Raw genomic sequence first — 27,433 nt, 5'->3', positions numbered from 1 at the left:
CAACTGGGAGTGCTGTGTTAGTGCTTCCCTTCCAGAAGTCACTCAGAGTCAAGTCTCAGGGAAGTGCTGTTCCTGCTTGTCAGGGCTTCTTGTGTCACCTGTTCCTATCTGCCTGTTCCACGTTCTGGAAGGAAAGAGGTGTCACTCAGACAGAAGGTCATGGAGTCCTGAGATTCAGTTGTTCTATCTGGGGACCTCCTCATTATGATAATCGCTAATTCACTGTATCCTGATTTCTTTCCTAGACCTAATTGGATATACTCCAAAACTCCTACAATTTTTCTTCTTTCTAAAGGGATCCTTAAGAACTTGTTTTCATATCTTTATTCAGATCACTTCTGGTGCCATTAAAGTCAGACTAAAGGAAGCCGAGTCCACTGAGATGATGATCAATGTCGCTCGTGAGAAGTACCGCCCAGTTGCCACTCAAGGCTCCGTCATGTACTTTGTTATTGCGAGCCTCTCAGAAATAGATCCTATGTACCAGTATTCATTAAAATACTTTAAACAGGTAAGTGTGTTGTTTTGTCAGTGAACTTTCTTTGGTTTCCCTTTAAACCCCATTGAGTTACTTTTGCCTTAGACAGTTCGTGAGTCTAGTTATCAAGTAAGACCCCCTAGGAGTTCGGAATTACCTGTCCAAGAGCGCCTCCATCTTCCATGTGTTCTCAACACTCAGGTGTCCAGTATGCACAGAAAACTACAGAGGAAGAAAAGAAAGATTTTCTTTTGGCTTCCTTGGCTACCTAGCTTGTTGGTTTTCCTTCTTGCCTGCCTTTCTTTTTTCCTTTTAAGAGTCACAGTTCCATGCTGTTTGTTTATACCATCTCTACCATACCCCAACTTCCTTTCCACTGTTAGATTTTTCTGTGCTGTATCTCAAGTCTCTGACAGCATTGACCTTAAGCAAATTGGTTTCTGCATCTTTTATCCCCCAGAACTTTCTATACAATAGGCTATCCCAACCCCTCACCACACCTCCCCAACTGTTTTTAGACAAATTGTACATGCCCTGCTCTCCTGTCCTTGGTTCCTTCCCACTCCCCACATATTACAGTGAGACTTGATTTTGCACAGTCTCTCTTCTTCATCTCATATTCACTGTTGAATCTCATCAGATTTCTTGTGAGTAGGATACTTTCACCTCCCCTTTGTGGCAGCAGCCCATCTCTCCCAAGAGCAAATGCAATGTCACAAAGCTTCAGCAAGCAGTGTCAATTTACCTGAAGATTTCCAGGGGAGACAGCGAGTTTGCATCACCCCTTATACAGCAGAACTTACCGAGCACCCCCAGTAGCACGCTCCATTCACCACAAGGTTTCTCTCAGCTACCAGTGGTGTCAAGGTTCGCCATGCTTTATTTTGGCACTAAGCATCACATCTTCACGGGATTTTGAACTTCTTTGCTTCTTGTTAGGTTGTTAAAGAAAGCTCAATCCTCTTTTCTTCTAAGTGTGTTAAAAAACACCTCCATTTCCCTTTGTCAACCCAACTTTGGGGAGAATTAACAAGAGCTTTCCCTTAAATTGTGGAGAAAATTCTAACACATTGGTCCCACAACCTAACAATGATCTTGGGGGAGAGCAAAGAAAAGCATATGACCTTACCTTGCCCTTATGTCTCTCACCCCAAAATGATTATCAAATCCAAGTTAAGGATATGAAAAAACCGGTGGTGCCAGCTCCCCTCTATTTTCCTGCGTTCCACCTCACATCAAGATGATACTTTCTGAATACTGTCAAGAGTTCAGCAGTGGTTCATTTCTGAAAAATGGGGAGAGGAAAGGGAAAGCAGAAAATAAATATCACTTATCAATCTGGGGATGAATTCTAGACATTTTCATAGTACAGTAGTCCTCTCCTGTGCTATTTACCCACTGACTACAGGGCCCGGAAGCAAAGGAGTGAGGAGCAGGGATTTTTTTTTTTCTCCACAGAAATTGAATTAAGTCAGAGACATTGATAGTGCTCTCTTTCCCACAGTTGTTCAATACAACAATTGAAACTTCTCTAAAGACAGATGATCTGCAGCAGCGCTTGGAAATACTGCTGGAACAAACTCTTCTAACTGCTTATGTCAATGTTTCAAGAGGACTTTTTGAACAACATAAGCTCATCTATAGCTTTATGCTCTGTGTTGAGATCATGCGTCAGCAAGAAAACTTAACTGATGCTGAATGGAATTTCTTCCTCCGGGGTTCTGCAGGATTAGAAAAGGTACCTATCTCATGTTTGGATTGTAAATGTTATTCTAGATAGGGCCCACAAGGACCTACCAGTGGTCTGCAGTGGCTGAAGGTGATACGTTTGGCCATGTGGCCCAGCGGGGCAGGCTCTGGGGCCCAGGGGCCAGACTGTCACTTAGCTCTATCTCCAGTAGCTGGGCAAGGTTAGTAAATGTAGCCTCTTTAGGCAGCACTGTCCTCATCTATACAAAAGGGATGTCGGAAGTAACCAATGGGCTAGTAGATGTGAGCATGTTTTGAAAAGTTGACCATCTTACAAACATGAAGAGTTAAAATTCAATCAGTGTTGTAATTCACAGACTTGGCAATACTGTTTGGGAGATCATGACTCCCTCTTGCCTGGACACATCTTTCATTATAAAGCACAAGAACTAATATGACTAAACTGCCGCCTTCACGAATACTGCAATATGAGCTCTCCTGCCGTTTCCTTCTTTGTGTTCATCCTTTTGTCGAACTTGCCCCAGCCGCTTAAACTAGTCTACCTCACCCACACACCACAAATTGGGTAGCCCACAGAAGTGAGCAACAGCCCCCCCCAACTCTTACCTACAGTTCCAGCTTAGCCCCACTCTAGATGCCCATCTTGAGCCCCGTCTTCGGTCTCTGCAGACGCCACTATTTGAGCCTCTGCATATCACTGAGAGGTTGGACTTCATGCCTTTTTTATTTAACTCTCAGTGCCCTATGTTCCCAGAACAAGCCCAGACAGGACCTCTCCACCAGACATCCTTTCTTCCCAATCCCCACCCATCTCGCACACGTGCATATTCTATTAATCCTTGCTTAAAGCAATCTTAACTTCATAATCACAATTCACACTTCAAAGAGCTTGCTATGTGTTTTAATTTTTTTTTAAATTTTTATTTATCTATTTGATGGACAGATCACAAGTAGGCAGAAAGAGAGAGAGAGAGAGTAGGAAGCAGGCTCCCCACTGAGTAGAGAGCCCTATGTGGGGCTCAATCCCAGGACCCTGGGATAATAACCTGAGTAGAAGAATGAGGTTTTAACCCACTGAGCCATCCAAGTGCCCCTTGCTATGTGTTTAATAGAATTTAACAGCTCATTTATCTCTCTCAATATTTTTCTTATGTGAGTTTCTAATTTTATCTCTAGCCTGCAGATAGACAATTAGGCACAGAGATTAAATAACTTTTCGTGTTCACATACTTAATAGGGTTTGGAGCCAGTGCTGGAACCCTCAAGTCAGTCTGTAGAGCCTGCCTCCTACCCACTTCACTCTGTTGCTATTAGTGGGTCACTCAGCCAGGCTCTTCCCAGTGCTTTATCATCCTTCTCACAGCATTCTGTTAACAGCCTTATTTACAGTTTTCTCAAGCAGATGCTTGAAGATGTTAAAGAACTTTCCAGAATCAGATAACTAACGCATGACAGAAACTGATTCAAGCCTGAGCTTCCAAAGCCCATGAGCGTTCCAGTACTACCTGCTACTTCTCATGAGCCACATATTTTGAAAAGAAATGTAAAATATGTTTTAAATGCCATCAAACAAAAAACTTAGTCAGAAATAATCTTAAGATACTTCTCAAATTTTTTATTAAACCTTCTTTTCTTCTATCACAAGGAAATTGGAATGATTCTTGGCTAATTTTTTAATAAATATGTTTGGAAGGTATCTTTTATCTAGTTACTTTATTTAGTTACTAATATCTTAATACTGGTATTTTCCATTTTTATCCTAATGCTACATAGCAACAGAATCAACAGAATAGAAAAGCAAACTGCATGATCATTGTAGTAGACACAGAAAAAACATTTGACAAAACCCGACACCTTTTCATCATAAAGACACTCAACAAACTATAAATAGAAGAGAACTCCCTCACCTAGATAAAGGGCATGGACACAAATCCACAGTAATAACATCCTTAGTGGTGAAAGCCTGGGTGCATTCTCTGTAGGATAAGAAACAAGACTAGCATGTCTGTTCTAACCATTTCTTTTCAGCATTGCACTGGAGATCCTTGCTAGCTCAATTAGGCAAGAAAATGAAATAAAAGACATCCAGATGAGACAGGAAGAAGTATCTCTATTTGCAGAGGAGAAGACTTTGTGTATAGAAAATACTAATGACCTACTAAAAAATAATTGAAGTATTAGAATTAGTAAATGAGTTCAGCAAGTTTGCAGTATACAAGATCATTATACAAAATTAATTTGTATTTCTCACAGATGCTTGCAAGGGACAATATGAAAATACAATTAAGAAAAAATCCATTTACAATGGCAGTAGAAAGAATGAAATACATAGAAAGAAATTTAACAAAAGCAGCTCAAACTCATACTCTGAAATCTACAAAACATGTTGAAAGATATTTGAGGACCTAAATAAGTGGGGGAAAAAATCCCACAAACATGGATTAGAGGCTTAGTACTGTTAGGATGGCAATACTGCCCAAAGTGGTCTACAGACTCAGTGAAATCCCCATCAGAATCCCAGCTGACTTCTTTGTAGAAATCAGAGAGTTTAAAGTTCATATGAAATAGCAAAGGATCCAGATCTCAAAACTCACTACAAAGCAGCAATAACCAAGACCGTATGATACTAGCACAAAGACAAATGGATAAATGAAATCAAATATGAAAGTCTAGAAATAAAAGCATGTGTCTATAGTCAACCAATTTTTTATAAGATTGCCAAAACAATTCATTGGGAACAGTAGTCTTTTTAACAAATGGTGGGGGCCAGCTGGGCCAAATGCAAAACAGTAAAACTAGATCCTTATATCACACCATATATAACTTAAAATGTATCAAAAGCCTAAATATAAGAGCTAAAGCTCTTGTTAGAGCACATGGGAAGAAGTGTTCATGATTGCATGTTTCACGATGGATCCTTAGATATGATACCAAAAGCATGAGCAACAAAAGAAAAAAATAGATAAATTGGACTTTATAAAAAATAAGCATGCTTTTGTTTTAAAGAAAACTTAAGAAAATGAAAAGACAATGCACAGAATGGGAGAAAATATTTGCAAATCATATCTGAGAAAGGATTTGTATCAGGAATATATAAAGAACCCTTATAACTCCACATTAAAAAGACAAATGACCCAATTTAAAAATAAACAAAGCTCCTGTATAAATATTTCTCCAAAGAAGATATACATAAGCACATGAAAAGATGTTCAACATCATTATTCATCAGGGAAATGCAAATAAAACCTTAAGGAGATAGCATTCATCCCTACTAGAATGGATAGAATCAAAAAGATAATAACCAGTGTCGGTGAGGATGTGGAGAAATCAGTCCTGTCATAAACTGCTGACTAGAGCAAACAATGCTGCAGCTACTTTGGAAAATGGTCTGGAAGCTCCTCAAGCAAAATACAGAATTTCTGTATCACCCAGCAATTCAACTCCTGGGTGTGTATCAGAGAGAAATGAAAACATGTCCACAAAAAGGAGACAAGATGACGAGGAAGTAGGAGGAGGCGCCGTTTCAACCTGTACCCTAAAGTGAGCTGATTACCTACCAAATAACTTCGATCACTCATGAAATCAAGCCTGAGATCAGAATTATACACGTCTGGATCTCTACAGGGGCAGAAGACGCGTGGGCAGGTAAAGTGGAGTGGGAACTTTGGACTGATATCAGAAGATAAACAAAAGAGGGAGGGAGCCACCAGAGGCGACCAATTAGAAAGTAATATCCCTAATACGAGAGTGAAAACATGTCCATCCAAAAATTTGGACATTAATATCCTAGCAGCATTATTCATAGTAACCAACAAGGTGGAAACAACCCCAATGTCCATCAACTGATGAGTGAGTAAACAAAATGTTGTCTGCTCATCACAATAGAATATTATTCAACCATAAAGAGGAATGAAGTACTGATATGTATCACAACGTGAGTAAACCTTCAAAACATTAAACCAAGCAAAAGCAGGCAGTCACAAAAGACTATGTATTATGAAATTTGATCTATATGATGTTTCCAGAATAGACACATCTGTAGAGACAGAAAGCAGTTTAGTAGTTGTTTATGCTCGGGGCATGGGAAGATAGGAGGCTAGTAGCTAAAAAATATCTGGGGGTTTTTTTGAGGAGAGGAAATGTTCTAAAATTCACTGTATTGATGGTTGTACCAGTCTATGAATTTACTAAAAGACATTGGATTGTATGCTTTAAATGGATGAATTACATGGTATGTGAATTGTATCTCAGTAAATCTACTTAAAAATGTAGTATAGAACCTCGGCCAAATATTCAGGAAATTTTCAAAGGATTCGTTTCAGCCTGTGATCCCAGCTGTTTCTCTCTTTTAAAACTGTTCACCTACATGTAAGTGCTCCATGGAATAGTGCCATGAAGCTAGTCTTCATGGGAAAAAAAACAGAAGACTCTCTGGAGGGTGGGAAGAGACTGGAGTGATGAGTTGGGGCACAGACTAGAAGTCAGCTTCACACATTTAATGTTAACCCTTCACCAGATGAACTGCTTTCCACAAATGTCACCCTGGAAAGCCTTCACCAGCTGCACTTCTGAGCAAAGGGCTACAGGTAGAACTGGTTCAACATCCTTTCCGTCTCACCCTATCTAGTTCCTTGTCCTAGGCAAATAGTTATTTTTAACATGCTGTTGGAGCTTGCTTTTTCACTGAGACAAGGAGAAAACCTATTTTGTGGCTGTCTTTGTGAATTATTACTCATTTTCTTTCTGTCTTCTAATAGGAACGCCCACCCAAGCCTGACGTTCCCTGGCTACATCCTGCCATGTGGTTTGCATGCTGTGACTTAGAAGAATTGTTTGGAGTTTTTGAAGGACTCACACAATATATACTGTTACATCCTATTTCTATACGAATAGGTAATATGTCAAAAAGGATATGCTGTGGGGAATTGTAAACAAGCTTGTAAATCCTGACTTTGATGTCTCCCTTAACCTCTTCTTCTATATCAATATTTTTCACTAGGAAATTTCTTCATTATTAAGAAAATGTGAACTACTTTCTTTCCCAATTGAATGCTTGAGTTGAATGCTTAGCCCATGAATTTCCAAGATTTTATATTTACTGTTATCTTCATTTTAAGGGGATATACTTACTTCAAAGAATTACCTTAGCTGCATCCCATAGGTTTTCTGGTTGTTGTTTTGTTTTTTAACTTTTCACTGAAGGATTACATACATATGGAAAAGTGCACAAATCAAAATGGTACAACTTGGGGCATCTGTGTGGCTCAGTTTATGAGCCACCACCCAAATCAGAAACTAGAATAGTACCAGCCTCCCAGAATCCTCTCCATCACAGGACCCTTCTCCTCTTCCTCAGAGGTAGTGCTCTGAATTATAACATTCAATGTTAATTTTACCCCAAAGTTTTAATATGTAGTCCTGTCAGTTCTAAAAGTACACTTTTAGTTTGAAAACATTTAGGATTTGGGGGAACTCTTTTTATTGTTTATAATTTATAATTAAATTATAAATATAATTATAACATAATTGTTATGGAAATTATACTCATGGGTTGCATGAAATGGATTCTTTGTAATTTTTTTAAGGTTTTATTTATTTGTCAGAGAGAGAAAACTTGTATGCAAGCACAAGCAGGGGGACTGATAGGCAGAGGGAGAAGCAGGCTCCCTGCTGAGCAGGAAGTCTGATGCAGGACTTGATCCCAGAACCCTGAGATCACGACCTGAGCTGAAGGCAGATGCTTAACCCACTGAGCTACCCAGGCATCTCTCTTCGTAATTTATTTAGATTTCAGACTTCATATAATGTTCCATGTGTGTTTTCTTAAAAAGAAGAGCCCATATGTGACCTTTAGCTCAAACTTATTGTGGTATTTATTTTATTAATGTTTATTATACTTGATCTGTCAGTTTCTAAGAGAGGTACAACTATGATTGCCAACTTCTCTTTGAAATTCCAAAATTTTCCCTATCATATCCTGTGAAACTATGCTATTCAGTATAAATAGGCTTAGGATTATTATCTTCCAGTAAATCATTCTTTTTTTATTAAATAATATTCCTCCAGGTACACCTGGGTGGCTCAGTGGGTTAAGCGTTCAACTCTGTCATCATTCATGAGATCACACCCCAAGCTTAGTGTGGGGTCTGTTTGAAGATTTTCTCTCTTTCTCCCTCTGCCTCTACCCCATTCAAATAAATAATTTTTTTTAAATAACTAATAATATTCCTCTTTAAAGAGTTTTTTTTTGCCTTAAAATATATTCTCTAATATTAATGTAATTATAGCACAATTCTCTTGGTTAGTTTTCCCCCTCTATGTATTTCCATACTCTTTATTTTTTTAACTCTTTTGTGTGATTAGCATGTTTTTGGTATATCTTTAGTGGAATTTTGTTGTTTTGAACAGTGCAAGAGTCTCTCTTTAAAGACTCTTTTTTTAACAGGAAAGTTTTAATTCCATATTTATTAGTGTTATTGATCCACTTCAGGGGCTCTCAACTGGTAAAGGTTTTTGTCTCCCAGGGGACATTTGGCAGTGTCTGGACATTATGGTCTGGGGTGGTAGTCCTGGCATCTCAGAGGTAGAAACCAAGGATGTGGCTAAACATCCTGCAACACTAGAACAATCCTCCAGAACAGATAAGCACTTGGCCCCAAATGCCCATCGTAGCGAGACTGAGAAGCCCCGATCTGTATGGACTTACTTCTATCATCTTTATTTTGTGGAGATTTTTTTTTCTTGGCAGCCTTTGTCTTTGCTTTAATTATTTTTTCTTCTTTCTAGCCTTCTTTTATTAGCCCATACTTATTTGAAGTTCTGTGTTCTAGTTCCAGTCTTATACTTGTAATATGATCACTCTTATACTTGTAATATGAATATTTATTCAACCAGTAAGTGTGGTGATTTAAAGTCTACATGGACCAGAATTTCTAGGATCAAAATATACTTGTTTGACTTCTAGATAAAGACTAGAAAAAATGAAATGATTTTCAATAAATACATCAAATAAAAATGAGGTTTCTATGTTGTGGACTGGTCAAACAAGGCAGCTAGAGATAGAGGTAGAAGACAAAAAGAAAACCACTTAATAGGAGAAACTTAGAGATGACCATTTAGGGACAGAACCAAAGCAGAAAGAGCTAACTGGAGCCTCTGAAACACAAAGACAAAGAATGAAGGGATGGAGGGGCAGGATGGAGGCCAGAAGGCAAAGTAATTCTGGAAACAGCTCATAATATCTAGACAAAAGGCACCAGGTGTTGTCCCTGTCAGTTGGGACTAAAATTTCAGCTATTCATAACAATTTTCCTGCTTTCATTTGTTAAATTTCAGGGTTTATTCTGGAAATCCTGCACAGTTGTGAAAGTTTGTACATGTGTGGTAGGATGGCTTGTGTTCTATAAATGAGCTCTAGATCTTTGCAGGTGACCTTAGATGACCTTTAATAATTAATTCCAATGTCATTCTTGCCTTCAAAAGCTTCCTAATTACCTTAATCTTTTGTCTTTGATGGTTTCTAAGTGCTTCATGTCCTATTGGGTTATTTAAAATATATTCTCTTATCCTCTACCTTGGCCAGAATCCTAGAGATTATACAATAAATAATGAGAACCTCCAGAAAAAGAAGTCTTTTTAAAAGAGATGGTTCTACTCTCTAGTCCTCAGAATACCACCACAGTGATCATGTGCTATGCCCTGTGGTCTTGTACCATGTAACTGTCTGTATTCCATATAGAAACTAGAAGTCTCACAGAAGTGCACACTCCTCCAGGGCCATAGGCTCAACTGTCACTACGTTTCTAGCTGACACTTCCTCTTTAGTTGACACTTCCTCTAGTTGACACTTCCTCATTACTAGACACTCAGAGGAGAATCCCAGTAGGGACCAGCTGGAGAAAGTGGTTTTCTAGCTTGAAATTTAAGCCTCATTGAGATCTTAACCCTCATGTGAGGCCCATTTCTTATAAGTAATCCATGGCAGAGAGGGAGAAACATATTCTATTTACTGGGACATAAAGTTGTATATATGTCCATTAATTCATATGTTATTTATATTATACAAATTATATCTTCCAGAGCTTTCAGTTTGCTTCATCTGTCATAGGCTGATAATTGTGTATTATTTCTGACCACCACTATGTTTTGTATTTTTCCTCTACCTCCAGCAGTGACGGCTTGATGTATTCTTTCAATATTATCTGACACATATAGGTTTGTTTTATTGTTTTTATCATGGGGTTTGTATTTTAATTAACTTAACCTATTTCATCCCATTTAATTACATTTGCCTTGAATTCTAATTTATTCATGGTTACTCTTATCACTTCAATTTTCTTTTTGCTCACATTTTATTAGTGTGTCTCTATGCATCCTTTTATTTTTAACCTCTTTGTTTATTGTGGTTTTTTTGTTTTAGCTTTGGTTTTTGTAAGTTTTGCTGTTGAGTTTGTTTTCTGACCCAATTTTAAATTCTTTTTAATTAGGTTGGGTAGGGGGGATTAACATATTTACATTTAATAAATAGTAGATAGTAAATATAGAGATTTAGATAGTAAATGTATTTAGATTTAGATAGGAAATGTAGAGATTTTTAAATTACCAAATATACTTATTTAATTTCTAAGTCAAACCAATTCTAATTAAAGTATATTTTTAAAATTGTGTTTCCAGGATCTTTTGAGACTTACATTAACCCAGTTGAATGGGAAGGCTATTCTAAAATGAAGGCGGAAGAGGAACTCATGACACAAGAAAAAGAGATCAAAAGCCATAATTCTTGGCATCCAGTATTAAGTTCTTTCCAAAAGCTAATTCTCATCAAATGTTGTAAAGAAGAGAAGGTAGGATCTTTTTTTTTTAATTAAAGTACTATGTTATGGTTATTTCTGCTAATGTTCATCAGCCAGTTATGATTCATAACTGATTAGATTTATTTGTTTAGAGAGTAACAATGGTCAAGTTTGGGAGAAGGTTCTAAGAAATAGAGACTCTGTGTTATTAATAGAAAATAGTGTTTTATATAGAAAATGAAGAAAGAAAAGGCTAGAGAACCAGCCAGGAACCTGGTTATCCTTTCCTAACATGCGCTGTTAAGGACTTGTGCTCTCCAGAGAGGACAGTGGTCTGATGTGGGGGTTGCAGGTGGGGGCATTAGCAGGGAATTGATGGGCCTTTCAGATCTTCGCAACAACAATGCCTTTGGAAAGAAGGCATTTGAAGAGAACAAAACCATAGTCACCAAGGCCAGTTTGAAGATTGTTGGACTGATCTCTGCAAAAAATTATGGCACCCTGAATTAGGATAGAGATGGTAGGTTGAAGTGATGGAGAGGAATTTGGAGATTAGACAATTGGTATGGCTCTCAATATCTGCTTGGGTGCCATAGGGGATAGCTGTATCAACAACTAAGCAAGTGTGAAAGGAGAAGCATGTCACAGAAAGGTGTTACTGAGTCTGCCAGTTATGAGAGTAGATAGCAGTTTAGAGACCAATTAATATGTAGGTAGAAAACTCTAGAGAGAAATATAGGCTAGAAATAGAGAGTTGGGGAGTCATCAGCATTGAGCTGGGAATTAAAACCATGCAAGTTTTTAGACACATAGGAAGAATGCATAATAAAATAAGAGGACAGGTGAACAAAGGATGAAACCCTGAGGAGCACCAGCTTTTAAAAGGCAGAAAGAAAGGATGAAAAGGAATAGTCATCAGGGCACAAAGAACACTAGGAGAAAAAAGTGACATGGAAACCAAGGAGGTATAAAGTTTCAGTACAGCCCAAGTTATCAATAGAATGAAGCATTGCAGACAGTTCCAGTTTTTATATATAATTCCTGGTGTCTCTGATGATAATTCTAGTGATGAGTTTCAGGAGGCTCTGGAGAAAAAGTATGGTTGTTCCTATGAGAAATGAGAAGGAGAAAACTAACTGAAGAAAGAGTAAGCATAATTGGGAGATACTGATGCTCTGTTGAAGGATTTTCTGCCTTCCCTATAGGAACACAGAAGTTGTGGGGTTGGCCTGAGCCACAGCTGATTGCAGTAGAAGAATAGAGGAGACAGGGATGCAATTGAGACTGTTGTCTAAAGTAGTACTAGAAAGAAAGGGCTTCTAGACTGAGAGAAAAGGAAAAACCTTGAAGTTTCTTTGGGAGAAGATGTAGCTGGACTAGAGGTGTAGCTAGAAGAACATTAGAGTTGTAACCAACATTGGGTTAGTTTCTAATGCATAGTTCCGAGTGATGACAATATCCTGAGGGTGGCCATGGGTGTGGGTGACTGAGGAAGAGAAGAAATGGTGCGTACTGGAGTTAGAGGACAAGAAACTGTGAGGTTAGGAAGTTGGATGGCCACGTGCCCCCCAACGAGATGGTGGTCCTGGGACACAGTTGAGAAATCACTGGAATAGATATGTAATAGAGAGTAAGTCTATGACCCAGGTGGAAAATCTTCAGTGACTATGGGACAGTGGCTACCAGACTAGATGCTGACAAAAGATGAAAGGATGCTTAAGTAACAAGAGCCCCAAAGAAGGAGGAGTTTTAAAGATTAAGACATTGAGGCTAAGAAATTCTAGACTCTAAGAAAATTTGCCAGACATTCAGTCTGGCTTCTTCAGCAACAACACATTTTGTCTGTTTGTTTGTTTGTTTTTACAAGGGGGAAAAGGAGATGAAGGGTGAAACTTAATAGATCCAAAGAGACTTAGACAAACCAACTGATCTCTACATATAAGTTTTATTTAGATCCTGATTTAAATATACTATATTTAAACACACACAGGCATTTATAATTTCATTAGGAGAAGGTAAACACTGACTAGATATTTAGTGATGTTAAGGAATTATTGTTAATTATTTAGATGTCATTATGGTACCATGGTTATATGTTTTCTAAAGAGTCCTTTTATTATAGGGACATATGTTGTGGATGAGATAATATGACACATGAGATTTGCTTCAAAAAAATCCTAAGGAGTGGGGGAGTAGGTGGGTATATCAATGAAACAAGATTGGCCTTTTCTTAGCAACTATTAAAACTGGATAAAACATCAAATTCATTAATCTCTGACTTTATATGTACCTGAAATTTTCATAATAAAAAAAAGTTACATTCTTGAACACCACGGCTCTCACAAAATGTCCCAGGACGGTTCTGTAAATGTGATCAAATCTGTAAATGACAGATACAGTCATACTAACTTCACAGAGGATTAACTGAAAATTCTTATTAATACATTCAACCAAAGACCTTCCTTGTGTTATACTATCGAATTAAACTTGCTTTATAAATCAACATGGAGGAGTCTGGAATTTGGATTGGGTTTCAGAAATGAAGAGCTAGATATGGACTCTGAAGAGGACAGGGACCAGAATCAATCAAGACCACCAACAAAGTCACCCTGAAGAAAAGAGCCAAGCATGACAATGTTATCCCAGCTACACCTACTCTCAAACAGATACACTGATCAAGGCATTTGGGAACAACCCTTACCATGGTACTGATTCCAGAGAATGACTTGCTAAAGAAATTGGGGTTCCAGAGAAAAGAATCCAAGTTCTAAAGATCTGGATTCCCCTGCCCAGAGAAAAAGAAAATCTGAGAAAGCCTTAGAACAAGGACAAAACCAGATATAAGATCTGTGCAATTAGAGACTGTTGTTCCCAGGTCTGTTCACAAGCAAAGCCCACTGGGTATCCAGTGTTTCTAAATGGCAGAGTCAATTGCTCCTTTGGGAGAAAAAGGATGTTCCAGCACAGTGGCTTGTGTGAAGTACTGCAAGCTTGCATAAAATTCAGCCTCCTTCAGAAATAGCATGTTTGGATCTACTGATGAAACTTCATTTCAAAAAACTCTTAAGTAGAAGTGCCTGGGTGGCTCAGTTGGTTGAGCATCTGACTCTTAATTTCAGCTCCAGTCTTGATCTATGGGTTGTGAGTTCAAGCCCTACATTGGACTCCATGCTGGTCCTGGAGTCTACTTAAAAAAACTTAAAATTAAAATTAAATTAAAATTAAAACCAGTAAAGTTTTAAGTAAGTAAAACTTACTTAAGTAAACCAGGTGATAGAGTCATTAGAACTGCAACAGGAAGTAGAATGCCTGTCATTCCAACAATTCTTTCTTTGGCATCAGCCCTAAGAATGGTTCAGGACAAGGTTATTAGAAATTTGAACTAGAAAGAGAAAAAAATAAATTATCATTTACATCAGAGATGAATAAAGATTTCCTGATAGACAATAATTCATCACCACACCAAAGCTAAGAAAGGTCCTATATACCAGTATTCTCAAACTTTGGTGTGAATCAGAATCATCTAGAGGCTTTTGTAAAGCACAGAGACCTGGGGTCCACTTCCCAGAGTTTCTGATTCAGCAAGTCTGGGCAACAGGCTAAAAATCTGCATTTCTAATAGCTTCCCACATGATGCTGATGCTGATCCGAAAACCATATTTTGTGAACCCCTCCTTTAATGTGATTAAACATATATAAAGAGAAATGATCATTCTCAGAGCAGATGAACGAGGACATCAAGACACATCACATGCAGCATTGTTGATTTCCAAGGCTAAATCTACCAAGAACCCTAACCCTAATAGTCCTGGTGTTTCCGTCCAGGCTTCCTCTACCTTGGGAAGGTGGCAGTATCTTTGAGAGCCAGGTTTTTCCTGTCGAAAACCACAGTGTAGACAGTCACCCAGGATGAAATTTTCTCAGAGCAACAATTGCATGGCTTTTCCAATTTGAGAAACACCTGTTAGAAGAATGCAATTTTACTTATGAACTATATGCTTAAAATGGTTAAGATGCTAAATTTTATATCTATTTTACCACTTTTTTTAAAAACAGAACTTGAGTATGATAAGAAGTGTGAGCACTTGTGTTCTAAAATAACACACAATGTGGTAGCCACCCCACACCTCAGGTCTTTACCCATGATCTAATATACTATAACTTAAATGAGGTTTGGCCACTCAGGAAGGATGAACAAGGGATCATCATTACCAAATGTTTAAAGCTTACCTTCTTGTCACAATGAAAGCAACAGGCAGAGGATTCTCAAACACAGAGTCTCTCAAGAGTGAATTTGTATGCTATTGGCCCATCAGTACCTTCAAAACAGTATTCACCTGAATTTTAAAATGCCCTATGGATTCCGATAGGGAAGAGGAACTAAAAAAATGCTCTGGAGGCCTCAGCCAGAGCCTGTTAAGGATCAAACAACAGGCCACAAAAACGGTTCTAAGCAAGACATAGTGGAGTCACATAGGTCAGAATTGGGAAACTCAATTTAAAAAGAAAGTGAGAGGAGCCCCTAGCAAAGGACTTGGTGATAAAGAGAGAAGAGACTAGAAAGTCTCTGATCCTGCAGCCAGACATGGGATTTTCAGAGGGTGGCCTTCAAGAAATGCCTAACTCCCTAGACCATAGCTGTGGGAAGAAGTATTTCTCCAACTTTTTGAGTTCAAAAACATTTCATGAGTGCGTTACTGCTTTTATATGTACATAACAGCCCCAAGAAATAAATTACTGGTGCTTTGTACATTGTTATTTACTATAAACTCTAAGCACTTTTTGTCAAAGTAAAAAGCAAATAAAAAGATCATACTATCAAAAATATTTTTCAAAATAATAATGAGAAACTGCTGTTGAAATTACATTTAGTCACACAATGACATAGCTAAAACTAAGCTCCAACCCTCTTAGCCCTGTTGCAGGGCTGGCCCTTTGGCCCAGGCCACCTTTATAGTTAGTACCACACTATATCCTCACTTAAGTGGACGGGTATGTAAACATCTTTTCCCAGACTGGCCACAGGAGAGTACAGTCCAAGGCCATGGCCCTGAACCAGGTTGAGATGTACCCTCTCCCAGCAACAATGGCAACAGAAAACATGCAAAATTTTTTGGATGAGGTGATGTCAATTCTAATGGAGGGAGAACATTAAAGCAGGACTGCTGCTTACAGTTGTGCCGGATGTGCACTGCACAAGACTTAAGGGAGCCATTTGCATTGTAGATACCGTAGATTTGTTTTGTATATTTATCATGACAGCTTTCTGGGACAAGTATATTAAAGAAGGGACACCTTTTCCCATCTCATACAAAGGCTTCATGTGGGCTAGAGAGGGTCTGCAAGAGTAGGAATGGGGTGAGCAAGCTAGGATAGGATCTGTGAAGGAAACACATCGGTGTAGGAAGTGGCCAGTCAGGGATATGATCATCAAGGCTGAGGCTGGTTCCCAAGAAAAATCAGAAGAGGCTGATGAGTAAAATGAGAGAGGAAGATGGGGGAAAAGATGGGGAGACAATATATGGTGTCAATTCTGAGAAGCTGGCTTATGAAGGGAAAAAAAAGAAAGGAAATAGCTGAGAGGGGAGCAGCAATCAAGGGAAGGCTTTTGTTTTGGTTTTAAGAATAGGAGACAGTAGAGCCTAATTGTATGATAAAAAGAAGATGGGGGGTGTGGGGATAGTGCAAAAAGAGACAGTGGAAGGACTGAAAGTAAAGTCCATGAGAATGAGAGAAGGATGGGACCAAAGAAGGCAAGGATGGGGCAACAGCAGGTCTGGAGAGGGATGGAATGACAAGAGACTTTCATCAAATAGTCAGCTTGCTCCGTAAGGTCATGAGAACCATGACCTTTAGCAACTACATGGTGCCTATATCCAGTAGGAAGAAAGATACCTAATCAAGAGAAAATGAGTGCAGAACAACAGGACACCCTGTCAGAGAAGCTGAAGGGGAGAAATAGGATAGAATTATGGAGGACCCTCATCCAACATACTATTTTTTAAATGGTTTTCTTTTCAACTTTCAGGTGGTTTTTGCTCTTACAGACTTTGTAATAGAAAATCTTGGAAAACGCTTTATAGAGACACCACCCGTGGACCTGCCCACTCTATATCAAGACATGTCATATAACACTCCCCTGGTATTTATCTTAAGCACTGGCTCGGATCCTATGGGTGCATTCCAGAGGTTTGCCCGGGACAGCGGGTATTCAGAAAGGTAAGGTCATGTTGTGCCATTTTTATAATTCATATGAACATCTCTTTGTTAAAGTTTGCCCTTTTTCTTCCCTCTGTGGAGTGTAGATCCCCACATTAGGTATCCCTTACTAAATAAATTAAGATACATTAATATTTAGCTATGTCTGTTGTTAAAATGGGGTCAAAAATAATAAAAAGCAGATGTAAACTTTATTTGAATAAAGGGAAGATTATCCAAAATGTATAATAAGCTAGTGGAATATGGATTAAAACTTTTTTGTATTTTAAGACGTTACCTTACTATAACTGTAAAAGGACTGATTTGCTCCATATGAAATGTGCAAAAAAATTCCAGAGCTCCTTATGTTCTATTATCAGTCTCCTCTTTCTCATGAGCCTCTATCCTGCTGAGTAAAAGGGGCAGGGGTAAGTTTAAACTCACACATTTACTTTACTTTAAATGCATCCAGGGTAAGCTGATTTGGTTTCTCTCTCAAAAAAAGGTCAGTCTTCCTGACTTCTTCTTCTCCCAGTCCTCTCCAAAATGGTGTTCAGATGGGTAGGGAAGTGCATAAGACCTCGGGTGGCAGGGGAGGGTAGAGGTCTCTTATCTACAAGGAAATTTCTAGCCTTGACACCTGACAGGTGTCAGCTACTCCCCCATGGAGTAGTTGGTCTGGCCTTTTCCCTGGTAAGATTATAAGATGTTGGGTCCTATCTGTTCATTTGGAGTTCATAGTCTGCGCTAGTCAGGCTTCTCCAGAGAAACAGATCCAATTAGGAAAATAAAGGAGAGTAGAGGAGAGGAGGAAAGAAGGAATGAGGAAGGAGGAAAAGGAGGGAGGGAAGAAAGGAAGGAAGGAGGAAAGAAAGAAAGATGGAAAGGAAAGAAAAAATCTTTTATGTTTTATATACATATATAACATATAATTATTATATATATATATATTTATATATATTTATATATATATATATATTTATATATATTTATATATATTATATATATATATATATATATATATATATATATATATATATATGAAATTTGCTTACGTGATTATAGAGGCTAAAGAGTCCCAAAATCAGCAAGGAGGAAATAAATCCAAGAGAGCCAATGTATAGTTCCAGTGCAAAGGCCTAAAAACCAGGAGAACTAATGGTATAAGTTCTAGTGTGAAAGCCAGGAAGCTTAACACCCAAGAACCAGTGTTTCCGTCTGAATCCAAATGCCAGAAAAGACCAATGTCACCATTCAGACAGACAGGAGCCTTTTTTTTTTTTTTTTTTTGGCAACACACCCAGTGCTCCATGCAATCCGTGCCCTCTCCAATACCCACCACCTGGTTCCCCCAACCTCCCACTCCCCCCTTCAAACCCCTCAGATTGTTTTCAGAGTTCATAGTCTCTCATGGTTCACCTCCCCTTCCAATTTCCCTCAACTCCTTTTCCTCTCTAATTCCCCTTGTCCTCCATGCTATTTGTTATGCTCCACAAATAAGTGAAGTTGTGGTCCATATACACTATGAAGTATTATGCCTCCATCAGAAAGGATGAATACCCAACTTTTGTAGCAACATAGTCAGGACTGGAAGAGATTATGCTGAGTGAAATAAGTCAGGCAGAGAGAGTCAATTATCATATGGTTTCACTTATTTGTAGAGGCAGGAGCATTTTTGTTCTATTCAGGTCTTCAATTGATTGTATGGGGCCTATTAACATTGAGGAGGGCAATCTGCTTTACTCAGTTTACCCATTCAAATGTTAATCTCACCCAGAAACACCTTCACAGGCTCACCCAGAGTAATGTTTGGCCAAATATCTGGATACCGTGTGACCCAGTCAAGTTGACACATAAAATTTATGATCCTAGTCATTTGTTTGCCTATAGTTCTGAAATCCTAACAAAGAATTAGTATAGGGAACTGTTAAAAGCTCCTGTGAATTAATAAGAAAAAGAAAATAGTACTGGGCGGCTCAGCACCTGGTTAAGTGTCCAACTCTTGATCTCAGAAGAAGAAAACAGTGCAATATAAACAAAGACAAAAAATATGAGCAGGAGAGTTTCCGGAATTTTCAGATTAGAAAACTACAGAAACCTAAATGTCTGATAAGCATATGAAAAGATGTCTGTCCTTACAAGTAATTAGGATACCACAAATTAAAGCCATTAAGGAGATATCATTTTCATACCAAGAAATTGGCAAAATGGTGGGCAAAGGTATGGAGCAATGGAAACATCCATATTACAAAAGTAAAAAATTGGTTAAAATCAATTTGAAGAGTTAACAGTATGTTAAAGTTGAAAATGGCATCCCCTACATCTCAACAAATCATTACTGAATCTGCAACCTAGAATAAAATCAGTCACATGGTGCAAGGAGCTGTGTTCAAGAACATTTGTAGAAACATAACAAAAAACAGTGGAACCATCCAAAATGTCCATCTAGAAAAATGATCATACAAGTTGTGGTATATTTATAAAATTGAATATAATACACTATAGCCATGAATAAACTAGAATTATGGAATTATGGAATTATGTATATCAATACAGATAGGTACATGAACTAATACAGAACCAAAAAAATAAATTGTAGAAAAACCATATAATATTGGAGAAGTATGATAAAATATATAAACATTATGTTATATATTATTTAGGAATTCATAAAATTACAGTAACAGTATAAAGGAAGGTAGGGAACTTATAGCAAATCCAGGATAACAGTGACCTTGGAAAGTGAAGGTTGGGTAATGAGATAAAAGTGGACAAGGACACTGCAGGTTCAGATCATGTAAACAGTGTTTTATTTCATACACTGGTTTGTAGGTACATGAATATTCATTATATTAACTTTGTAGTTTTTGTATGTCTCAAATATTTCTATGTATTAAACATAAAATAATTCAAGATATATATATAGATATATATATATATCTATATATATATATTAGGGATTAAAAGAGCAACTTTTATAGGAAAAACCCACAAACAAAAAAACACCAATTGTACACAACTAACAAAGCTTGGAATCTATAAAGCAATTCTACCAAGACCCATCACAGTAAATTGTAGAAAAAACAAAGACAATACAGTAAAAACAGATTATCTTCAAAGATGCAAGTAAGCTGTTGACGGATTTCTCTGCAGAAACAATGAAAGGCACAAAAATGTATATTCAAAGTACTGAAAGCCAGTGACTGTCTGATAAATAGAATTTTATTCCTCTCAAAACAGTACTTTAAGTAGACTTCATGCTGTGTTGATCTCGTGACCCTGAGATCAAGAACTGGACTGAGATCAAGAGTGGGACACTTAACCAACTGAGCCATCCAGGCACTCCATTGTCAAAAATTTTTTTAAACAAAGCTAAGATGAAATTGTTTTCAGACAAAGAAGATATTGAAATGGAAATTCAAACATGTACTAAATAGAATAATGGTGAAGATATATCAAAACTAGTGAGATGCATCTGAAGCTAGGATTACAGGGAAATTTATAGGCTTAAGTGCATGTATTAGGCAAAGGGCAATCTAAAATGTAATGATTAAACTAATAGAAGGGAAAAAATGTAAAAACAGAAATTAATGATATAGAAACATATATTCAATAGATAAGATCCAAAACACCAGAAGTAGATTTTCTTTAAGTTGTTAGTTTTTTGTTTTTTGGTTTTTTTTTTAAGAGAGAGAATGAGAAAATGCATGCACTGTGGGCAAGAGGAAAGCAGAAAGAGGATCCTAAGCAGGCTCCACGCCCAGTGTGGGGCCCAATGCAGGGCTCGATCTCATGACCCTAAGATCATAACCTGAGCAGAAATCAAGAGTCTGGGAGGCGAGGAGCAAGAAGGAAGAGTAGGACACCTAAATATCATCGGATCCCAGGAATTCAGCTAGATAGTTATCAAAACATTCTGAACACTTACAAACTCAACAGGATATCCAAGAGAAGAGCAGCAATTCTATGAACAGAAAAGTGATCACTTCCTAGAAGTTAGGATGTGTGGAGAAGTGAATCAAGGTGATATATGGGAAGAGAGACCACAGGGGTGGGGCTGGCTCCCAGCAAGTGGTAAAGCAACAGAGCACAAAATCAGAATTTTTGGAAGTCTGCTCCACCAAGAGAAGTTACTCCAGAGGCTAAGCAGGAGGTGGAGCCGTCACAGGGACAGTATGGTTTCGGGACCTGCAAGGTCAGGAAAAGACCAGGGGTGTCTGAGTGTAGCAAAACTCCCAGGTATCAAAGCGGGGAAGCCAGCAGCAGAGATGGAGCTGAGGAGGGGGCTCTCAGCTCAGGGTTACCTTAAACCATGACCCAAGGCACGGTTGGACCACTGCTCTTCAAGCAGGGACCCCACTAGTGGCAGATCCAGGGAGACCCCCCTCCTTCCTCCTCTAGGAGGATCGGCACAGGAGCATGCTACAGGAATCTGCTGGGTTTGGAGATTCCAAATGGGGCTGTATACCAGGGATAAAAACACTCTGTCACAGGCCGGGTGAGCTGGAGCATGGCCAGAGACCAGGGAGATGAGAATGGCTGACTGCTTTTTTCTGAGGGCACACTGAGGAGTGGGGGCCCAAGCTCTCAGGTCCTCCAGGGCCAGAGATTGGGAGGCCGACGTTTTTATTGCTGTCCTAAAAGCACTATGGAAAGCATTCAGGGAACAAAAGGTCCCGAGAGCAAAATCAATATTATGTAGCCTGGCCCAGGACAGGGGTGCAATTCCACCACAAGCAAAGATATTTGAGAATCACTGCAATAGGCCCCACCCCCAGAAAGTGAAAGGACATCCAGCCAAGACCAAGTTCACAAATCAATGAGAACTACAGAACTCCAGAGCTAGGGGAATACAACACAGAATTCATGGCTTCTTTCCCATGATTCCTTAGCTTTTTTTTTTTTTTTTAAAGATTTTATTTATTTATTTGGCAGACAGAGATCACAAGCAGGCAGAGAGGCAGGCAGAGAGAGAGAGAGGAGGAAGCAGGCTCCCCGCTGAGCAGAGAGCCCGATGCGGGACTCGATCCCAGGACCCTGAGATCATGACCTGAGCCGAAGGCAGAGGCTTAACCCTCTGAGCCACCCAGGTGCCCGATTCCTTAGCTTTTAAAAGTTACATTTTTTCAATTTTATTTTTTTCTTATTGTATTTTAAAAAAATTTTTCCTCTATCGTATCTTAACCTTTTTGAATTATTTTATCAATACCTTTTTTAAAAATCTTTTTTAAGTTTTATTGTTATAGTCATATTCTATCCCTTCATTGCATTTAACCTTATTTTTTGTGTATATATATATGTTTTTCTTTAAAATTTTGGGATACAGTTTCTTCTAACAGACCAATATATACACTAAGTCTAGCATATGGTTTTGCTTTAGTCTCCAGCCATCACATTCTTTCCTCCTTTTTTTCTTTCTTCAACCAACTTCTTATCTTATCAATGCCTATTTTAGAATGTTTTTAAATTTTCATCTTTACAGTTACATTCCATCCCTTCACCATGTTTCTTCTTATTTTTGTATATATATGTTATTCTTTATTTAAAATTTTGGGATGCAGTTTCTTCTAACAGACCAAAATACACCCAAAATCAAGTGTGTGGCTCTGTTCTATTCACCAGTCTTTATATATTTATATATATATATATATACACATACACACACACACACACACACACACACACACACACACATATATAAACACATACAAACCTACACACACATATATATACATATATATATTTTGTTTCTTTCTTCTCCCCTTTTGTCCCCCCTTCCTTTCGGGTCTCTTCTGATTTGGTTAGTATATATTTTTCTGGGGTCATTGCTACCCTTTTTGGATTTTGTGCTCTCATTCATCTATTCTTACCTGGAAAAATGACAAGGTGGAAAACTCACCTCAAAAAAAAAAAAAAGAACAACAGGCAGTGCTGATAGCTAGGGACCTAATCAATGTGGACATTAGTAAGAAGAATTTGCAAACACCAAACCAGCCCTACAGGAAATATTGAAAGGGTCCTGTAAGCAAAGAGAGCCTAAAAGTAACAGACGAGAAAGGAACAGAAAAAAAATGTATAGTACAGTCACCTTACAGGCAACACAATGGCACTAAATCCATATTTTTCAGTAGTTACCTTGAATGTAAATGGGCTAAATGCCCCAATAAAAAGACAGGGTATCAGAATGGATAAAAAACAAGACCCACTGATATGCTATCTGCAAGAAACATATTTTAGATCCAAAGACACTTCCAGATTTAAAGTGAGGGGGTAGAAAACAATTTACCATGCTAATGGACATCAAAAGAAAGCTGGGGTGGCAATCCTTATATCAGATAAATTAGATTTTAAGCCAAAGGTTATAATAAGAGATGAGGAAGGACTTATATCATACATAAAGGATATTTCCAAGAAGATCTACAGTTTTAAATATAAATGCCCCTAACATGGGAGCTGCCAATTATATAAACCAATTAATACCAAAATCAAAGAAGCACACTGACAATTATACAATAATAGTAGGGAATTTTCACACCCTCCTTGATGAAATGGACACATCATCTAGGCAAAAGATCAACAAGGTTAAATAAAGTCTTTAAATGACACACTGGGCCAGAGGGACATATTCAGAACATTCCATTCCAAAACAACAGAACACACATTCTTTTCTAGTGCACATGGAACATTCTCCAGAACAGATCACATCCTGGGTCACAAATCAGGTCTCAACTGGTACCAAACGATTGGGATCATTCCCACATATTTTAAGACCAAGGCTTTGAAACTAGAACTCAATCACAAGAGGAAAGTTGGAAAGAACTCAAATACATGGAGGCTAAAAAGCATTGTACTTAAGAATGAGTGCATCAACCAGGAAATCAAAGAATTTTTAAAAACTCATGGAAACAAATGAAAATGAGAACACAACTGTTCAAAATCTTTGGGACACAGCAAAGGCAGTCCTGAGAGGAAAAAATATAGCGATACAAGCCTTTCACCAGAAACAAGAAAGATCTCAAATACACAACCTAATCTGACACCTAAAGGAGCTGGACAAAGAACAGCAAAGAAGGCCTAAACCCAGCAGGAGAAGAGAAATAATAAGGATCAGAGCAGAAATCAATGAAATAGAAACCAAAAGAACAGTAGAACAAATCAATGAAACTAGGAGCTGGTTCTTTGAAAGAATTAATAAGATTAATAAACCCCTGGCCAGACTTATCAAAAAGAGAAGTGAAAGGACCCAAATTAATAAAATCATGAGTGAAAGAGGAGAGATCACAACCAACACCAAAAAAATACAAACAATTATAAGAACATATTATGAGCAATTATACACCAGCAAATTTCACAATCTGGAAGAAATGGATGCATTCCTAGAGACATATAAACTACCAAAACTGAACCAGGAAGAAATGGAAAACCTGAACAGACCCATAACCAGTAAGGAGATTGAAGCAGTCATCAAAAATCTCCCAACAAACAAGAGCTCAGGGCCAGATGGCTTCCCAGGGGAATTCTACCAAACATTTAAAAAAGAATTAATACCTATTCTCCTGAAACTGTTCCAAAAAATAGAAATAGAGGGAAAACTTCCAAACTCATTTTATGAGGCCAGCATTACCCTGATCCCAAAACCAGCCAAAGACCCCATCAAAAAGGAGAATTACAAACCAATATCCTTGATGAACATGGATATAAAAATTCTCACCAAAACATTAGCCAGTAGGATCCAACACTACATTACAAGGATTATTCACCACGACCAAGTGGGATTTATTCCTGGGCTGCAAGGTTGCTCAACATCTGTAAATCAATCAATATGATTGATTATAATCATACAATTATATGATTGATATACAATTAATGTATATAATTAATTGTACAATATAATATGTACAATTAATGTAAAAGAAAGAACAAGAACCATATGATACTCTCAATAGATGCTGAAAAAGCATTTGACAAAGTACAACATCCCTTCATGATCAAAACTCTCCACAGTGTAGGGATAGAGGGTACATACTTCAATATCATCAGAGCCATCTATGAAAAACCCATAGTGAATATCATTCTCAATGGGGAAAAATTACGAGCTTTTCCCCTAAGGTCAGGAACACAGCAGGATATTCACTATCACCACTGCTCTTCAACATAAGTACTAGAAGTACTCATCTCAGCAATCAGACAACAAAGAAATAAAAGGCATCCTAATCAGCAAAGAAGAAGTCAAACTCTCACTCTTTGCAGATGATATGATACTTGATGTGGAAAGCCCAAAACACTCTGCTCCAAAACTGCTAGAACTCATACAAGAATTAAGCAAAGTGTCAGGATATAAAATCAATGCACAGAAATCAGTTGCATTTCTATACACCAACAGCAAGGCAGAAGAAAGAGAAATTAAGAAGTCAATCCCATTTACAATTGCACCCCAAACCATAAGATACCCAGGAATAAACCTAACCAAAGAGGCAAAGAAACCATACTCAAAAACCATAAAGAAATTGAGCACAACACAAAGAAATAGAAAAACATTCTATGCTCATGGATTGGAAGAACAAATATTGTGAAAATGTCTATGCTACCTAAAGCAATCTACATGTTTAATGCAATCCCATCAAAATACCATTCATTTTTTTCAACGAAATGGAACAAATAATACTTAAATTTATATGGAACCAGAAAAGACCCGGAGGAATGTTGAAGAAGAAATCCAAAGTTGGTGGCATCACAATTCCAGACTTCAAGCTCTATTACAAAGCTGTCATCAAGACAGTATGGTACTGGCACAAAAACAGACACACACATCCATGGTACAGAATAGAGAGCTCAGAAATGGACCCTCAACTCTATGGTCAACTAATCTTCAATAAAATAGGAAAGAATGTCCAATGGAAATAAGACAGTCTCCTCAACAAATGGTCTTGGGAAAATTGGACAGCCACATGCAGAAGAATGAAACTGCACCATTTCCTTATACTGCACACAAAAATAGATTCAAAATGGATGAAAGACCTCAACATGAGACAGGAATCCATCAAAATCTTTTAGGAGAACACAGGCAGCAACCTCTTCGACCTCAGCCACAGCAACTTCTTCCTAGAAACATCACCAAAGGTAAGGGAAGCCAGAACATAAGAAATTGGGACTTCATCAAGATTAAAAGCTTTTGTACAGCAAAGCAAACAGTCAACAAAACCAAAAGACTACCAAAAAAATGGGAGAGATATTTACAAATGACATCAGATAAAGGGCTAGTATCCAAAATCAATAAAGAACTTCTCAAACTCAACACCCAAAGAACAAAGAATCCAATCAAGAAATGGGTAGAAGACATGAATAGACATTTCTGCAGAGAAGACATCCAAATGGCCAACAGACACATGAAAAAGTGCTCCACATCACTCGGCATCAGGGAAATACAAATCAAGACCACAGTGAGATACCACCCCACGCCAGTCAGAATGGCTAAAATTAACCAGTCTGGAAAGGACAGATGTTGGCAAGGATGCAGATAAATGGGAACCCTGCTACACTGTTGGTGGGAATGCAAGCTGGTGCAGCCACTCTGGAAAACAGTATGGAGGTTCCTCAAAAAGTTGAAAATAGAGCCACCCTATGACCCAGCAATCCCACTACTGGGTACTAACCCTAAAGATACAAATGTAAGGATCCAGAGGGTTACATGCACCCAAATGTTTATAGCAGCAATGTCCACAATAGCCAAACTGTGGAGAGAACCTAGATGTCAATCATCAAAAAAACAAAACTTTGCCATTTGCCACACCATGGATGGAACTAGAGGGTATTATGCTAAGTGAAATAAGTCAATCAGAGAAAGAAAATTATCATATGATCTCTCGGATATGAAGAATTTGAGAGGCAGGGCGGGGAGGTAGGGGGGAAGGGAGGGCAAAAATGAAACAGTGCAAGCAAGGATATGGAGAAACAAATATTCTCAGTGGAAGTTGAATTCAGAATGGTGGCATCACTTTGGAAAGCAATTTGATATTATAATAAAGTTAAACATACACATACTGTCTCAAACAGCAGTTCTAGTCCTAGGAATATACAAAAGAAAATGGAGTGTGCATGTATACCAAGCAACGTGTAGCAGAATGTTTAGTGCAGTATTGGATGTCATAGCCAAGAAGCAGAAATAACCCAAATGTCCATCAAGAGCAGAATAAATGAATAAATTGTGGTTAAAAAATATATATATATATCACAGAGTAGAATATTATATAGCAAT

The 27,433-nt window shown here is 38.0% G+C and overlaps 1 protein-coding gene across 5 annotated transcripts in view; it reads left to right on the top strand.

The window, feature by feature from the left end:
* The window catches only part of DNAH6 (dynein axonemal heavy chain 6), a 220,051-nt gene that overhangs the window by 149,342 nt on the left and 43,276 nt on the right, over nt 1-27,433 (top strand). For all 5 annotated transcript variants that reach the window (XM_082743451.1, XM_082743452.1, XM_082743450.1 and 2 more), the window contains 5 exons: nt 332-511; nt 1,983-2,216; nt 6,946-7,081; nt 10,862-11,031; nt 17,009-17,199. In XM_082743451.1, coding sequence (XP_082599577.1) covers nt 332-511; nt 1,983-2,216; nt 6,946-7,081; nt 10,862-11,031; nt 17,009-17,199 — 911 coding nt within the window. The remainder of the gene's footprint in view (nt 1-331; nt 512-1,982; nt 2,217-6,945; nt 7,082-10,861; nt 11,032-17,008; nt 17,200-27,433) is intronic.

The sequence above is a fragment of the Mustela nivalis genome (assembly GCF_964662115.1).
Source record: "Mustela nivalis genome assembly, chromosome: 8".
NCBI lineage: Eukaryota > Metazoa > Chordata > Mammalia > Carnivora > Mustelidae > Mustela > Mustela nivalis.
The sequence above is the reverse complement of the archived record's forward strand: the minus strand, read 5'-3'. Positions and strand labels throughout refer to the sequence as shown.